Source organism: Crassostrea angulata, chromosome 10, assembly GCF_025612915.1.
Source record: "Crassostrea angulata isolate pt1a10 chromosome 10, ASM2561291v2, whole genome shotgun sequence".
Lineage (NCBI taxonomy): Eukaryota > Metazoa > Mollusca > Bivalvia > Ostreida > Ostreidae > Magallana > Magallana angulata.
The window spans coordinates 35,285,796-35,303,973 of record NC_069120.1 but is presented as its reverse complement, the minus strand read 5'-3'; the positions used below and the strand labels follow the sequence as shown (position 1 = coordinate 35,303,973).

Sequence of the window (18,178 nt, the reverse complement as noted above, 5' to 3'; positions counted from 1 at the left end):
AGGTGGTTCATTAGACTAAACTGCTTTAGATGGTTTAAAATCGATATATTAAAGAGGCTTCATTTGAATCTAAACAACTTTATTGTTGTACTGTGTGAAATCTGTGTATTCTACAACCTACAAATATCACCCCGTCCAAAAAAACCACTTATTTTATTGGTTTCAAAATTTTGTTTAAACTTTTTATTAACTTTTCCAAATGATCCCCAAATATGTACAAAATTCTGATTCAAAAGAAGATTATCAATACATAAAAAAATGTGTGCATAAAGGAACTGCCCAAAAAAAAAGTTAGGCGAAAATATATGTGAATGCGTGTTCACTGTGTGATTTTTGTTTTTTTTTTACTTTGGACTGTACTAATACTGGCATGATAACTTTGTACATCTCTGTTTTTGCTTGCTTTTGTATATAGTAAACAAAGGTAAGTGTCACACATGGAAACTGTAGCTTCAATCCGTGGCTGTGCGGGCCTTGTGTGTTGTGTGATACATGCGTACAAGCTCACGTGTACAGTAGACGTTCTGTGTAGTTCTTTGTGTACACGCCGCACCTTTTATCTATACCATTGAATTTGGGTTTTAAATATTTTTTCTCTATTTTTTTTTTCTCTTAAAATTATTAACAAATTTTGATAAAAATAATCAAGTCTTCTTTCCTTCAGGAGGAGAAGTGGCTGCTTTTCTGGGTTCTTTTTGTAGAAGCAAATTAACGTTTTTGTTTACTTCATGCATTAATTCACATTTAATGAAAATATATATCCTTTTTTTATGAACTTTTATTTTTTCTAATATTGCATAGAGGGAATAAAGACTAATATAATCTATTTTGGTTTGCATCAAATGTGTTCCTGCATTGGTTAAAATTTACCAGTAGAAATTTAGTTCCTCATTAATCAATTATTTTCATTGGATATTTGGAATGAGGGAATATCTATTGCACAATGCGTACAGTTTATGCTCAAAACAGTTCACGCCAAACTCAGCAACGTATTATTTGCAAATGTCAAAGACACAGAGAATTATGTAATTAAAAATCACTTGTATTAATTTTTTGTATGTTATATGAGTACTTTTTTATGTACATTATTGCTTATAGAAGTGAAATACTTTTCACTTGGTCAATCCTGAAAAAGAGGATTAAACAAAAATTAATAAAAGAGATATGATTAATACTTTAAACTGCAATGATGAAATTAAAAAAAGAAAAGAAAAGTATAAAAAAAAAAAAGGGGGTGATACCTATCTGATATCACTGGTTGTCAAATTCAGGTAATGTCCTTTCGCCTGCTGTTACTCCCGCCATCTTGGCAGGTAGGTCTGTGTGTGACCATGGTAACCAGTCAGGTTCTTCCGTGTTGCATTTCCAGAATTTTCTCTGCCACATTTTTTTTATTTATGACCCATCCCACCTTGTTTTCTTTTTGGTACCAATTTTTTTGTGTTTGATTTAGTTTAGTTATATTAATTTATATATTTAGTTGTCCTCATTTTTTTTAGTGTATTATTTTGCATTTTTCTCCATTTGTTTTCATATTAGTTTTATAAGTTGAAAGAGGCATATATTCTACTTCTCAGGAAATCCATTGCTACTAAATTGACAAATGTACACTGAATTTACTGGTGTGACTGATATTGTATATATTTAGAAATAAAGATGAGAAAGTTTTCTCTTTTACTGTTGTAGAGATTAATGCCAGACTCTAATATCTTCACATATCAATTAAAATAGAAGAACTTGTCAAAACACAAATTTATTATCACCAAAGCATTTGAAAAATTGTATTTTTAATTTAAAATGTCCACATTCCAATGGTAAAGGATGCTTCCCAAATACTTGAAACAAATTCATTGGAAATATATCAGCTCAATTATCATTTTCGGGTTTTTGATTGTAAAGGGACATCAAGTGTGTAAATAGTTTGAGGGAAGCTTTTGGATTTGGGCATTAAAAATTTCAAGGGAATTGTGAAAAATTGTCTCTGAAAATAAAATTTCGAAAAAGGCAGAATGACCCCTTAAATATTGCCTTTAGTTACAGTACAAATGTAACAAAGCTTTACAGAATTCTGTAAGAATACATTATGGTTTTTAGATTTGGACCAATTCCCTAATCAGAAACTCCCTGTTTTGAATTGCAATTCGATTGACTCCCTAAGGGATGCCCAAAAGTTACTTCAGAACACAAACATTTGATCAATAGGTAAACAATTGGCTGTTATAGACATTGTATAGATATTGATGAATTTGTGATGACCTTTCAGTGCAAATTCCTAATTTCTTAACTTGTGTCCTCTCTGACAGTGTGGAACAAAAACCCTGGTATGTACACCACAAATAAAAGAGATAAAAACAACAACCACAACAAAACATGGATCCACCACTGCTTCTTTCATCCATAATAGTTCTTGTAACCAGCTTCTCTGTCATTTTATTTTATTTTCTTCTGTTTGGAATTTAGCTTGCTTGGCATTTGAAAACAAAAACAACTTTCATATCTTTTTTGGCCTCCTCTCACCATCATAGATTCTGTTTGGGGTCGTTTCCTTTTGGGTCAGGGTAAAAATGTTACTTTTTCTCCAAATCAGAAATCAAGTTCATTTAGCAAAGCTTATTTATTAAATCTTATTGTTATAAATATATATATTTTTTCAATAGCAAAATTTTTTTTACTTATCACTTTGATCATCATAGAAATAGGATATATATGGCACTACTAAGCTGGAACTTATATTTTCATGATATATTAAACAAAATCAAAAAAAATATACCTGCACTAAATTGCATTTTTTTTTTGTACACTTGATTTGACTGAATTGTACATACTAATGCTAAAATGATTGAGCAAATTATTAAAAAATGTTTGGAGAGAAAGATATCAAATTAGTTTTCACTAGCATATCACAGGTATAAACCCACCATCTTCATTTTGTGTTTTCTTGAGCATTTGATTCAGTTTTGAACATTATCAGTATTAGATTGGATGATTTTTGTTTTGTTTTGTTTTTTGTTTTTGTTTTTTGTTTTTGTTTAGCTTTGCATGCTCTTTCCCTCTCTTTGATTTTGTTTTGTTTAGTGGAAATGTGACATACAATGTATATTGTGCATTATGCTGATCTGAAATTCCCTAGATGGCCATGGGACATTCATGGACAACAGCATAGTCTCCTGAACAGTTTACCATACTAGGTCAACACCATGGTAATGTCAGCATCAAGTTAACATTGAGTTCACTAACTCATTTCTCTCACCATTTTGCTTGGTCGCCAAGAGACCTCCAGTTTCTTGGAACTTGTGTTGTAGGCGGACATTATTAACCGTTTCTGGCAGTATGAATTATATGATGAATTTTTATTATTATTTTCGGACATGATCATGTCAAGGGAGGCATTTCTCTTGTGACGACAGACCGATGTAAATAACTGTAATTTTCCTCATCAGCCCCATTTCCATTTATGTCTATTTCCAGAGACAACAAATTGCCGATATTCGTTTATTTTTATGGCATTTATGCTATTGATTAAGCAGCTGATGTCATTAAGTCATTGTCAAAAGCGATTTGTGCCTTCTTCCAAAAAAGCTGTCTTTATCTGCAGTCCACATGAAAAGGTCAGAATGTAGGGTTATGATTTATCTGAGTAGGAATATTCAGCATGAATTGCCAGTGGATCACTGGTTGGTTTCAAGGTCAGTGGTAGCAACAGTTAGGACTATAGTGCTAAGATTGGTTAATAAGCAAGGAGATGATTTTTTGGGACAGTGTCTCTACTGCAAGTTCGTGAAACAGGATGTTAAAAAGCATGTTGGGTAATGTTGGATGTCATGAGTCACTTGTCGTAGAAAAACGTCTTTGAAGAGAACGAATCTTTCTCGAAAGTCTGAAAAATGGATGCAGGCATGTAGCTCTGTTATTTTTTTTTTTATAGGAATGAATAGATGGAGTTTTTTTTTTGATTATATGAAATTGATTATTATAATACTGAATGATATACAATATGTATAATTTTTTTTCAGACCTGTTATGCATGGAGACGAGGGTTATAAGTGCAGTAGTTATCAGCAGACATTTTGATTTTTTGATTACCTTTATCATGTATTTCAAACTTATCAATTCATAAAAGTACATGCCATTTGTATATCTTCAAAGGTCCTACCAAATGCAATGTTATTTTTGCATGCCAGATTATATCAAAACTGTCCAATAATACTAATTTTCTTATCATTAATACAATTTTTTTAAGCCAATATAACTAATCATATAGTGGCATCCTCAATGGATATTGGTCTTGAAATCTTTTAAACAGCTTTTTTTTCCTTGTGCTCTGATCTTTCCATGAAATACTGAATATACCTAATAATTCAAATACAAATGCTAAAGTGATGTTTGAAATTAGATTAGTTGTATTTACATTGCAAATTTTCAGGGAAAATGAAAAATCAATTTGTGTGTTTTTTAGGCCGAAGTCTGATTGTGAAAAAGAACGACGGCATTAAGGAATCCACGGACAGTCAAGCCACCATTGATGATGAAGATACTAGGGGTAGGTGTCAAAAGGGGTAAAAAAAAAAATTAGCGTTGCCAACAGTTTTTCAGGATCTGCTCAACTGTTGTATGAGAGAAAAATTAAACGAAAATTAAATGTTGATTAACCTTCAAAAAAATACTGTTAAGCCAATATGAGCCTGCAGTCAGGTGGTAATTATGGGTATCTGGCATTTTCTCTATGCCGACTGTCTCTGCGATTACAATGTTCTGGCAAGCAAGATTATATTACTAGGCAAGTAATTAGCAAAAAAAAAGCTGAATAAAATCAGGAAGGCTTCTATAAATGTGGTGACAGCTTCTACAGGAGCAAGTGCGTTAACCTAAGTAAGAAAAAAAAATCCAATACCTCTGAACCTGTCTTTCTTCTCTGCTTGACCTCTTAGGAAAAGCTGACATTGACAGTGAGTATGAAATCTCTTACTTTCAGTTTCTGACAAAAGAGAAAGTATAGCTTCCTGCTGGTTGTGTTCCTGCATTTAGTAGTATTTGACCTGTGACCTTTCAGACTCAGTTATTTTTTTTTGGACCTATTGTGTATTTCCTCTCTACCATGATATATATGAGACCACCACGCAGGTGGACACATTGATTCTTTTTCTCCCAAACTGTTGATTGAATGCCCTCTGCTAGATATCTTAGGTTTTGATATTGTGTTAGCAAGCCTTTATAGTTGAGAATTCTCTTGCCCTCTCTCTCTCTTTCTATCCATCATGCAGTGATAATTTTTTTCTTCAAATCTGATGATAAAAACATGAGTCATATTATATATAGTGATTATATATGGTCAGTGTTCTTGGAATACACTTACCAGATTCCCCTGATAAAATTACACATGAAAGTATGACAGAAATGTATAGCAACATTTACACTTTTGGATTTTCATCAAAATTACATATTAAACATATATTAAGGAAGAAATCTTGAATATGTGTTATTGCCAGGTGGTTATAACTGATAATACTCTGGTGCAAAAAGATGAAAATTGAGGGGAGGATATGTGTGAATTATGTAGGAGTGTAATCCTCTGGCACTGCTTGTTGTGTGGAAACCTTGATGTTGTCACTCTGTGTACCTGTACCTATTTGTGTTAGGTTATTTAAAGAAAATAGCATAAAAAAGGAGTCAGTGTTTGTTAATTAAAAAAAAAAAAAATCAATATGAAAATGAGATCAATTGCATTTTTGGAGAGAAAAAAAGAAAGTAATGAAATGACTTTGACAGAAAAACGTAGAATCAGAAATTTCAAACATAGTATGATCTATAAATTTCTGTTCTAGGTAGTTCTAAACAGATTTTGAGCCAACCGTTAGGTAAACTCTCCGCATTTTGGCCTTGACTACAAGCTTTAGAGTTCTCCTTTGCCTCAAAGTGAAATAAAACCATACAAACACCAGTGATCTTCTATTAACTCGCTTGCTTCATGTGTTAGTGTATGTCTTTGTTGGTTTCTTAGTTGAAATAGTGGTTCCACCAGTGAAGAAAAACCATTTTTACTTAATTAATATGTTTTTGTTTAACCTGTTCTATAAATACACTATGATGAGTCTTTTCTTGTTGCACATGTAATGATCATTATTTTTGCTGTGTTGAGCTAAGGCAGTTTAATTTTTTCGTAAGTATCTAAAAAGTAAAAAAAACAACAAATTTTTAAAAAATCAAATCAAAGGAAGAAAATACAATGCTTAATTTCAATTAATCTTTATTATAAATTGTAACAACATGATAGGTAACTAAAATAATTTGACACATTTTGACTTCCATTGAAATGCTTCAGGGGCAATAACTCTTACTGAGCTGCAGATTCAAGAGCAGAGTGGATGCTCTTCACCTAAGTCGCTGTGTAAGTAACGAGGGTGCTTAATATACGCCAACACAGGCACTTATTTTTTTTTTTGCATGTTGTTCATGTCTGTAGGAGTTTTATTTTTACTCAGGTCTTTTAGTTTTATAAGAATTTGAAAATTCATGTAGGCAAGTTATGTAATACAATGTCAATGAATTTTTAGCCAATCAAATGAGGTGTAACAATAAAAATTTGAAAATTGACTATCATATTTTTTTAAAAAATAATTTAGGTGAACCTAACACAATTAAAAATATTTCATCATGCTCTCTGTTAATTTTTTCATGCTTATGTCTAAAATTTAAAGGCCGGGGCCCAGGTATAAATAGCAGCCAATCACAAAATGAATGGGAAATTCAATTTTCTTTGCAGCTTTCAGTTCAGAGAGAATATTTTCAAATTAATGACATTATTCATGAATAAAAAATTCTAAATTTTGGTGTGGAAGTAGCTACCAAGTCAGCTATCAATTGATGTCGAAATTTTTACAAACAAAAAATTATTAAAAGAGTATTCATCTTATAAAGTTCTGAAGCAGCTCAAAATTTTGAATTCTAAACTAGTGATTGACATTGGAGGCGGAGATTACCAATGTTTTGTTTACACAGGAAGTGCCTGTAGCCATGTGCTCTGTAGATTACTCATCACAGCATGAGAAATGTATCGGCAAAAATCTTTTACCTTGGCATTGATTAAAAATTAATCCATATGAATAACACTGTTGGTGTGAAAATTATTGAAATTTATTAAAAACCTAGCTAAAAAAATTATCACATTGCTTTTAGTTCCACATAAGAATCTTCATGAGTCCGCAATAAAGATGCATAATGTCCCATCTTTGGTAGATAAATTGTCAAAAATGTGAGTTTATTCATATGCAAAACTTCCTATTTCATTAATACATCTGAGTTATGTTTGATATCTCCCAAAAATTCCTTTGTCGAAATTTAAATCAAGCTTCTGTCCTTCCAATGGTGTGAGCTACTTTACTCGATCTGCACATTCCACTAGCCACCATAGTTTTGGATGTGATGTACGAAACAACACAAGCAATGCTGACATTCTTCAATCTTCAGTCTCCCGAACCTGACTTATCACAAAGTCATCAAAATGTGGGTCACTGTCCTAAGAACTTTGTAATAAACCCATTACTGTTTTTCTCAACAGGAACTTCATTAAAATCCCAACTCAGTGTGTCAAAAGCTAAAAAAAGTTTCTCCACGACATTTAGTTACTTCCAAAGCTGGAATATTCATTTCTCCCTGCTTATTGTGATGTCCTTCCATTTCCCTCCAATTTCACTCTAGTTCCCACCAGAGGATGATTAATATGGGGTAAATAAGGGGTATATGAATATATGTTTGCTTGTAAAAGCAAATGAAAGTTTTATAAACGTTGTATTTGAGTTCTCAACAACCAGCTGTTAATTAGTGTTCATATTTTCTTCTCACATCGTAATGACAATCTACTGGGATTTTAATCAGTTGAATGAAAAATATCCCTAGAGAACCTCGGATTATTCTTTGTAAGCGGGGGAACTGCTAAATGTTACTTGGATCAAGTTTCATGCTTGAAACCATTATTGTTTTAGGGATGCCATATATCAGTATTGAAATTTATTCATCTTCACACATATATGTTACAAAACAACATAAATAAAATTAAAAACTGATCAAAATCCCTCTATATGAAAATTTATACAGCCCCTCTTAATAGATTGGGTTTTCCCCAGTATATAAACAAAGTGGACTGAGCCACATGCAATGTTTACTCTTATCAGCATCACCGACAGTGATGGAGGTAGCCCCGCCTTTTTACCCTTATAGGCTTAATTGTCTACCAGGTGGCAGAAAATCTAGGTCGACCCCGGCCTTTAAACCTTTTTTTTTTATAATGCTGATCATTCTTCTCTTATGACTAGGTGTGTACTTACTTTGATCAAATGAAATATAAGAAAATAAAAGATTGAGATTGAAAATTTATCATCATAATTAGATGTGAAAATAAGTACAGTGGAACTTTGATATCTTGAACACTGATATCTCGAATACAATGGATATGTTGAAGTGATTTCTAAGTCCCAACCACTTATTTTTTTGAGTATTTCACCCTTGATATCTTGAATACTTGGATATCTCGAAGTTTTTAAACAATCCCATCAAGATCAAGATAACGAAGTTTGACTGTATCATAGAATATTAAGGAGCAGAAGAATGCTTATCCGGACTTTTGTTAATATGACTTAGTATGATGCTTAGCACCATTTAGAGACCATTCTTTCTTTTGTAGTCTTTTTAATTTATCACATCAAATCATTTTCACATAAATGACAAAAACGAGTATAATGAACACACACACATTCTAGTCCAAAGACTTGTTTGATGTTTGTGTATCTTGTGACGTTTTGCATTGTGTCTGTTTTATTTAGGTTTTGTGTTTTTTTGACAATTTTTTTGCACTGCTCCATGTATTAACAAACCAATTAAGGTACGAGTACGTCAGCTTATATTGGGTTCACAGTGCATCCAAACCTAAATGAACAAAGTTTGATTGAAGGAGGTTGATTCAGGGTCATATCCTTATCCGCATAAGAAGTCACACAACACTGGCGCAGATATTCAAATTGATTTTTCCTCCCACAATTATTCCCCCATTTTATTTTGCTTTGGTATCCCCCCTTTTCTCCTCTTGGAATTCTTTTATCAAAACTTTTGTGGCAGGTCAACCACTGACGGTCATTGCTTTCTGAATTCAACTTTTTGTGTGACTGTATTATTTGATTAAATCTTTGGTTTTAGTTTCAAAACAAGTAGTTAAAATGGTCAGCAGACGTAGAGATTGAGTTAAATCATGGTTCATTGATTTTTTTCTAAGGCTAAATTTAGCCGCGTTCCAAGCTGGAGTCATGCATAGTTAATTTGTTAATGCATTTTATATATAGAGAAAAATTCTGAGATTTTTTAAACATACGCTGTGGAATCTTTTAATTCTTGTGGGTTGCCAATTTTAATAGAAATGCAATTTTATGGCTTTTTTCCTGCATGCAACTATACCAGTGGATCTCATGATTTTGATGAAATTTGAACCCCTGGAATTAGAATGATTCCATAGTTCTTTGTATTTTAGTGTTAATGTTATAGACATATTATTTTTTAGGAGGAAAAAAAATACATCTGAATATTACTTAACTTTTTCATCCTAACTTACAGTTCTTTTCATAAAATTCTATAATTATATATCTTTATTTGCTTTGCAGAAATTTTTACGTAAGTCCTGTGTTTGCATTAATTTATGCAACCAAAAAGAAAAAAGAAAAAAAAAAGACAGAGAAAAAATCATGGAAAAACTATTTTAATGGCAAAATTGAATACTGATCTAACTTAATCACCCATTAAGACATTAATCTACTACAATATAAGAGGAAGTTAACAGTAACTTGTCTCCCAAACTGTGTTGCTTGTGGAAGGGTACTCTTCCTGACCTGAGAATGCTTGGCTAAGGTCATCTTCCTTTATAGAATTGTGTGTTTGTAGTCATCATAGTAAATAAAATTTAACAGTAAACACAATGTTTGCTTTCAAGATCATTAGATATTCATTTCAATATAGTTTTTCACTTTTGAAATACAAGGAGAAAAATAATTTTTAATAGGTTCCGAAGGAAATATCTAGTTATTGAAATGGTGAAAATAGTGGGCAGGTGGCTGCCAAAAGGGTATCCTAATTGTATGGATACTCCTCCAACAGTTTTCAAGATATGGAGTTGCTCTTTTGCAGATCAATTGTACATATATCAGAGGTGTGCACATTGCTAGGGTTTTGATTTCTGATTATTTATAAAAAAAAAAAAATACCAGTTGTTGAACTTCAACACTTTTTGGCAAAATATTGCATATAGGGTACCCTTTTATTGTATGGATAAATCCTTCTACAATTTTCAAGATAGGAAGTTGTTCTTTTGCTGATCAATTGTGCGTATATCAGAGGTGCATGTGCACATTGCTAGGGTTTTGATTTCTGATTATTTATAAAAAAAAAAAAAAATACCAGCTGTTGAACTTCAACACTTTTTTTTAAAATATTTCATATAGGGTACCGTTTTGTTGTACGGATAGCTCCTTCTACAGTTTTCAAGATAAGAAGTTGTTCTTTTGCAGATCAATTGTGCATATATCAGAGAGATGCATATTGCTAGGATTGTGATTTCTTGTTATACATGAAAATAATACCAGCTGTTGAACTTAGTTATTTCTGGCAAAAATATTGCATATAGAGTACCCCATTTCTGTGGATAGGTAGCGTTCATCAATTCAGGGTTGACAAAGTGATTATGGATACTATTCACACAAAAGAAAACCTGGCTTGCTGTCACATTGACAGCTTTTTTCTTGTTTTTCTCTTTAAATTAAGAGATAAAAATGTTGTTCTTTAGTCTTCACAATTTAGTTACTCTTTAAGCTTTGTCAAACAACGAAGACTTCAGAATTTATTTAGAAGCAGAATTTTGGTCACTTATCCAGCAACTCATGCTGGACTCACAAACTGTCACTGTTAATCATTCAAGTTTCCATTAGCACCACAGTTTGTAATGCAGATCTTTGGATAATTGTAATACAGTACTTGTAGTGATGTGTTTAGGACTAAAATAATTGTTTTTTTTTGGATAACCCAATCAATCCTTGCATGAGACTTTCACTAAATGTACCCTAACATGTAGAATTTGGTAGGCACCAAGACTGAATTTTGATTATACAGAATACACATTGGGTAAAATGCAGTCATAAGTTGTTTGTTTTGTTTTACTATTTGAATTTTACATATCCAGCTTGGAGCGCTGCAAAGCTGTCAAATTAGTTTATCTTGTGCGCTGTAGATCTAGTAGTGAGTAAATATTGGATAAAAAGGTTGCTGCCTGTTTAAGACATTCACCTACTTGTGTATTTCAGGTAAAAAACAGGAAATCATCAAACTGACAGAACAGATGATTGCTGCAATCACCAGCGGAAACTACGAAGAGTACACGTAAGCATCTTTTTTTCTACAAGGCCCCATTATTTACTGTGGTTTCATTAATATTCGAGGGTATCAATTTTCGTGGATAAAGTAAAAATCACAGTTTCAAGGATAAGTAAATTTGTGGCCAATGACCCTATCAGTACAAAATATTAGTAGAAATTGAAGTTCAATGAATACAATATATTTACAAAATGTAATTTCAAGGATAAACTTAACAACAAAATCAACGAAAATTGGTATTCAACGAATATTGATGAAACCACATTATCCAAAATGGCTGGCGATAGGTTTGATGTAAAAACCCTTCTAGGATAGCTCCTAATCTCTCCATAATGATATACAGACAGACTGGGTTTTATACTTACATGTATATCTTGCTTTCTCAATTTGTATTTTAGGAAATATGCAGACCCTGCTCTAACATGCTTTGAGCCAGAAACCATGGGAAATATGATTGTTGGAATGGACTTCCACAAATTTTACTTTGATCATGGTAAGAAGGAAATGCTATAAAACTTAAACTGAAAGAGGTAAAAACATGTTGTATGTTTCATCATAATCTGTTGTTTAAAAAAAAAATGTTCAAATGAAATCAGTATTACATTTGGTATCACATAAGGACCCCCTTGATTTGCTTTTTAAAAATCATGATACTCAGATGATGAAGACTTAGAAAATAAGAATGATCTATATTGGTCTTTTTTGGTTTATTAGTGTTTTCCAAGAACAACAAGCCAGTGAACACAAGCATTCTAAATCCCCTTGTTCACCTCCTGGGAGATGATGCAGCATGCATAGCTTATGTAAAGCTGACACAGTACATAGACAGGTTAGGAATTAAGTCTTAAATATAAAGGGAAGGATTGATATAAAAGTTGTGCAATAATGTTGATTTTTATAACTGAAGTGAGTGTGTAATATTGGTGATGATTTGAAGGAAAGGCAACCAAAGAATTTTCCCATCACTTTTGCTAATTCCAAGAAATTGAAGTACCCGTGATTGAATGCTTTGTGATTGGAGCAAAGCATTGTTAGGATTGCTCAGGAAGCAGAAATATATGCTTATTTAATAATGCTTGTTTTTTCTTTTTTTTCAGGGATGGAATACCACAAACAAGGAAGGCTGAAGAAACTAGGGTTTGGCAGAGAAAGGATGGGAAATGGCAAAACATTCACCTCCATCGCTCAGAGCCAGCACCCCCTAACAAATAGACACACAAAATTATTAGAGATTTTTTCCAATTGTATGATAGAGTGTGTGTTTGGACTTCAGTGTCCATCATTTCTGTTTTCCCCATGGCAAAAAATCACCAAAATGCTTGATTGTACCAAGCTATAAACTGGGGTTACAAGATTGAACACAACACTGATTTAGGCGTCATGAGCCTTGTTTCAGATGCTCAGTACTGAACATGTTTTAAGATCTTCTTAACAAAGTTTTTTAACCAATTTTTGATGATTGGTCACCAGTTTCCTATCATTTTTATGCATAGCAATCACCTTGTGATTTTTCTCCCCCCTTTTTCCAATTCTCTTCTCTTTTTGATGATCTCTCGCAATTGAAATGTTACCAAATTGGACTTGGCTTCTATAACTGTCTGTAAATGTTGGCCAAGGTTTTGGTCTTGGGTGTCAAGTTTTTATCTACAGAGTAGTTGAACGAAAGGTCAGAACATTCTCACACACTCCTAGATTGTGATGGAATTTCTAACAGTTTGAAGAAGGGCAGTAGAAGAGGATTTTCAGATTGAACTCTTCTCAGTGTTTGTATACATATCCAGTCGTTATTGAGAGAGGCAAGATGGATGACATTGGTTACCAACATGAGAGTCGGCTCACCATGATGTGATGTAACGTTTCACCACCAGAATTTAAAAATGATGTAGATTAGAATTTATGACTTTTTGCATTAGAAATTACACACAATAAAAACAAACACAATATTATTTTTGTATTCCAAAAAGTCAATGTTATGTGGTAGCGGGATTATAATTAATACCCTTTAATTAAATACACTATGTATTATTTTTTATTCAGCTAGTGCATCTATTTCTCCTAAACTTTGTAACTGTATTTCTGAATCTTCTGATTGTTGTGACAAGTCTTTTAACAGCTGGAATAGCAGTAGGTTTTGAAATTGCATTATAACATAGTTTCAAGTTTATTCAAGTTGTTGCTCTTTGTTGATATTTTTTTTTGTGTTGAGTAATATATTCTTTTGGTTAGTAGCATTATGTTTAGATATGGCATGTCAGTAGTGTTATTGAAGATGAGTAGATAGATGGGGAATGTAATGCACAGTGTTATGAATATTCATGATTTGTGCCATTTATTTCATTGTTGTTTCTTAATATTCTTATTAATTCATTGCAGGGAAACACATCCCACAATCATATTTTTTTGGCATAGATAATCTTCAATTGCTTTGAAAAAGATTGTCAAATAAAATGGTTGGTTCAAGATTGATAAAGACGGTCAAGAAGGGTTATGATGTCATCGTGTTGATGACATCAGCACAGCTGTGTTGTGGAATTTGATGAATTTAGCAGAGAAAAACCGGTGCAATGAGAAGAGGTTTTTATTAGCAAGAATAGCTACCATTACGTAAAAAGAAGGCTTAATAATTCCAGTAGTTTTATATCATGAGCGGTAACTCTGCTCATATACTCTGGGGGACAAATCACAAAATCTGTGACATTTTTCCTGACAGTGAGTGTTGTTGATGAGAAAAACAAAAAAAGAAAAAGAGGGATTTGTTGTCATGATTGTAGAGTTGTTCTTTCTTGTGAGTGGATGCATTCAGTCCAGCATACAAATAAATAATTTAGATGTTTGGGGATTATTTTTTTTGCGTAGTGACTTGTTTCCGTTGGAGAAAGGAATGTTTCCCTACTGACCAAAATAGTTATCAGTCCCCATTTGTGGTTTAACAAAATTGTGCAATATACATGTTAGGCCTCATATTTTATATGTATGATATTCAATTTTTTGTTTTGTACTTCTGTATTCAAGTGATATTAGTATTTGTCCTAAGCTGTTAACTTGTAAAATGGTGTGTACGTCATGGAAAAACGATTGACTGATGTTTTTGGGTATAAGTGTTCTGAAAAAAAATACTGGTAACATGTTTTTGAGAACAAAACGACATGAAAACAATTAAAATGAGTAAATTTGAGCTAATCTATCAATGTTAACTTGTTGGTTGCATGAAGAGAATGTAGATTTAAATTGGCTTTTATTTTGTTTCTATCCCTACCCAAATGTATTTCATATGAGAATTTTCCTAGAAAATATGTAGCTCAGTGTTGTTGATTGGTACTGTCAAAAACTTTATGTATTTGCAATGGAAATTACAGCAAAACATCTTCAACACTGCCATTTGCTTCTGGTTTTATAATAAATGCCAACTTATCAAGCAACCAACCAATCCTAAGAATTTGATACTAACAAAATTGTTCCCTCAGTCATTTTATGCACCCATTTGCATGTTTATAATGTTTTAAATATTTTTCATATACTAGTGCAGAAATTTTTTTTTCATGGTGTGATGTGGATTAGGTTATCTAACTTATGTGTGACGATTGTATATCAATGGTATTTACAGCAGCATTCACTTGGTCGAAAAATCTTCATTCACATAGAATAACACTGGAGAAAGTGTGTTTCCTTGTAGGACGGAGGGTAGATTGCTCACCATTTGTCCAGACGACTTTTTCAGATACATAATAATATACATTGTTTTGCTAACTTTCTTTATCAATTTTACATTCTTTTCATTTCTTTGTTTATCTTTTTTCCCCTTATTTAGAAATACTTTTTAAAAAGCTCTCTTAAAATTGTGCTATAGTTTTATGAACAAAATAGCGTCGCCCTTTTACACAGTACCCCTGATATTTAGAGGCTATTTCCTTAAACTTTGAGAGAATCTGTGATTCTGTGGTATTTTGTTTATGTGATGTTCACTTTTCATTTATTCTTTCCACTCATACTATCCCATCATTCCTGAAAACCTCGTATATGCTAGCACATCCTATCTTTGAAGTTTTCTCCCTGGGCTTTCTCTATCTTAATTATGTACACATTTAATAAAATATTTATTATATTTTCTTTTCATATTCAAGATTAAATGTGTTTATGAATCACTTTTTATGAATTTACAAAAATTTGAATGTATTTTATTGTAAATGAGCTCTATGATGTATATTTCACTTACTAGACATGTTGTACAACTTTTTTTCAAATAAGACTTTAATGTGACTATGTAATGTAGTGCTTTCATCATGTAATTTTTGAAATAAACATTTCTTAAGACTTCATTTTAGTTGGTCATTATTTACATATTTCAACAAAACTGTAATCTTTATCAATCCCTGAAAAAAAATTAATCGAAGGGGACATTTTTAATCGGGTTTTCAAAAGGATAAATCCGGTTATTGAAATTGTAAAAATGGCGGGCCAGCGGCTGCCGAAAGGGTACCCTTATTGTACGAATAACTCCTCCTACAGTTTTTAAGATGGGAAGTTGTTCTTTGTCAGATCAATTTGACATGTATCAGAGGTGGTCATGTTGCTAGGATTTTGATTTCTGATAATTGATGAAAAATTACCAGTTGTTAAACTTGTCTTTTTATGGGCAAAATAATGCATATAGGGTACCCCTATTGTACGGATAACTACATGTACCTCTACAGGTTTCAAGATAGGAAGTTGTTCTTTAGCAGATCAATTGTGCGTATATCAGAGGTGTGTATATTGCAAGAGTTTTGATTTCTGATGATTAATGAAAAAAGTACCAGCTGTTGAACTTAGTCATTTTTGAGGCAAAATATTGCATATAGAGTACCCCATTTCTTGCGATAGGTACATGTAATGTTCATCAATTCAGGGTTGACAAATGGAATTATTTTATTTATTTTTAATATAATTATTTTAGCTACTTCGTGTGGATACAGTTCATACTAAAGAAACCCCGGTTTGTTGTCGCATTGACAGCTTTTCTCTTGTTACCAACATATTATTATGAATATATCTTAAAATATTGTTACTCAACAGCAATAGCAGTATTCCGATTTTATTTTTATTTTTTACTCTGAAACTGATTCCAAATTTTAGCTACTTTGTGTGGTTGTTTCATTTTGCAATCAACTGGAAGACTTTGGGTGCTTTTTACTGCAGTATATATTTTGTTATTTTGGCAGTCTTAAACAAAACTTAGCTACAGTGATAACGATGATAACTCCTCGGTCAAGTCAGCATTGACTGGGCATTTTTTGGATCATTGGCAATGAAAACTGATGTACATGTACAATGAAACACCTGGTACTGTAGGTGATTATCAAACAAAACATAGCTAAACTTGTCATTTTTTAAAAGTTGAAATGTGTTCTTAATTAAATTCCTTTTAATATTTTCTGTATACCAAAGGTAGTTGAATTACATCCTATTAAGTCTGTACTTCATACTGATACCGAAAACTTTTTTTGGTCTATCAGGTTAAATTTTTTATCACACCAATCGGCTTTTTTTCCCCAATACTTTCAACAAAAGCATACTCTTATCGATAAAATACGGACAGCTGTAGAATATATAAGAATATATAAGTATAACAAAACATGTATTTCAAAAATAAACATTAGAAGGAATGCTTCTCCTTTAAAAATATGTTCACCCCATCCATAATACATACCCGACCCGTATGTAAACAATTTTTAAAAAGCAGTTAAGGCTTTTGAATAAATTTTCATTAGGCTATCGCATAAATTTTCATTTTACATGTATTCTCTTTAAAAACCGTTTTAGGTATAAAAAAAAACAACAACAACAAAAACAACAAAACAAAAAAAAAAAAAACAGAACAAAACAAACAAACAAAACAAAACTACAGAAATACGTATTCTAATGCCATAGGTGTCATAGCAGTTATTTCAAAACTGTTGAAGAAATTAAGCTCAATTTTCCAAAGCACTTTGCATCCTGTGAACAAGACTTTTTTTCACTTTCAAAAGGCATTTTCAGACTTAGTGATGTGGTGCTACTGTCACTGTTGTGTTCTTGCTGAAATGCAACAACCATGAGGAATATGATACACAGTGTTGTTAAATGCACAAATATTCTAGGGAAGAATGTTTAACTTTATTTGTATTGCACAAATTGTACTTACTTGTATACCATCCGGTTTGTTAAAAATTCAATTTTCCTTATGCATGTTTCGGTGCACGGTCAAACCAATTGAAACATCAGAAAATTTATTTGTAACGCCAGTGACAAGTCTCTTGTAGAACAATATGTACAAGTAAAATCTAACCTTTTAGATATAAAGGAACCATGCAATAAAAGTGAAGATGTCATTTTTTTATCAGAGGACAAAACCAATGATTATTTAAACAATAAAATGCTTTCTTTGGGGATTCATTCGGGATATGAAGGTAGCGACATTGCAGAAAAAATACATAACCCGCGTAAGCGTTTTTGTAGCGTTAGGGTTTTTGTACATGTATTACCTACATTTTGGATCACCACACATAGATATCAACGAATCGTGTGCTCACAACCCCCCCCCCCCCCAAAAAAAAAAGAAACAAAAACAAAAAACCAAAAAACACAAAAACAAAACCAAAGTGTACAAGCTTTTAGGAAATAGCCAATTTTTTTGTACGGATGCATTTAATTATGTTGTCACTGGAATAACTCAACTCAATGTCATATGTTAGTGTTAAATCAGACTCAAGTCAAGAAATTGCTTTTTTGGGAGTTGATTTTAATCAACTCTCCTATG

The 18,178-nt window shown here is 32.3% G+C and overlaps 1 protein-coding gene across 4 annotated transcripts in view; it reads left to right on the top strand.

The window, feature by feature from the left end:
• Nucleotides 1–15,717, top strand: part of LOC128167763 (calcium/calmodulin-dependent protein kinase type II delta chain-like) — a 51,543-nt gene extending 35,826 nt beyond the window's left edge. Inside the window, exons 13-20 of one of the 4 annotated variants that reach the window (XM_052833656.1) lie at nucleotides 2,304–2,321; nucleotides 4,457–4,540; nucleotides 4,929–4,946; nucleotides 6,320–6,385; nucleotides 11,334–11,409; nucleotides 11,802–11,896; nucleotides 12,118–12,232; nucleotides 12,501–15,717. In XM_052833656.1, the coding sequence (XP_052689616.1) occupies nucleotides 2,304–2,321; nucleotides 4,457–4,540; nucleotides 4,929–4,946; nucleotides 6,320–6,385; nucleotides 11,334–11,409; nucleotides 11,802–11,896; nucleotides 12,118–12,232; nucleotides 12,501–12,615 (587 nt within the window). In that variant the 3' untranslated portion in view covers nucleotides 12,616–15,717. The remainder of the gene's footprint in view (nucleotides 1–2,303; nucleotides 2,322–4,456; nucleotides 4,541–4,928; nucleotides 4,947–6,319; nucleotides 6,386–11,333; nucleotides 11,410–11,801; nucleotides 11,897–12,117; nucleotides 12,233–12,500) is intronic. The other 3 variants (XM_052833657.1, XM_052833659.1, XM_052833660.1) reach the window with 3 other exon arrangements.
• Nucleotides 15,718–18,178: the final 2,461 nt, after the last annotated feature.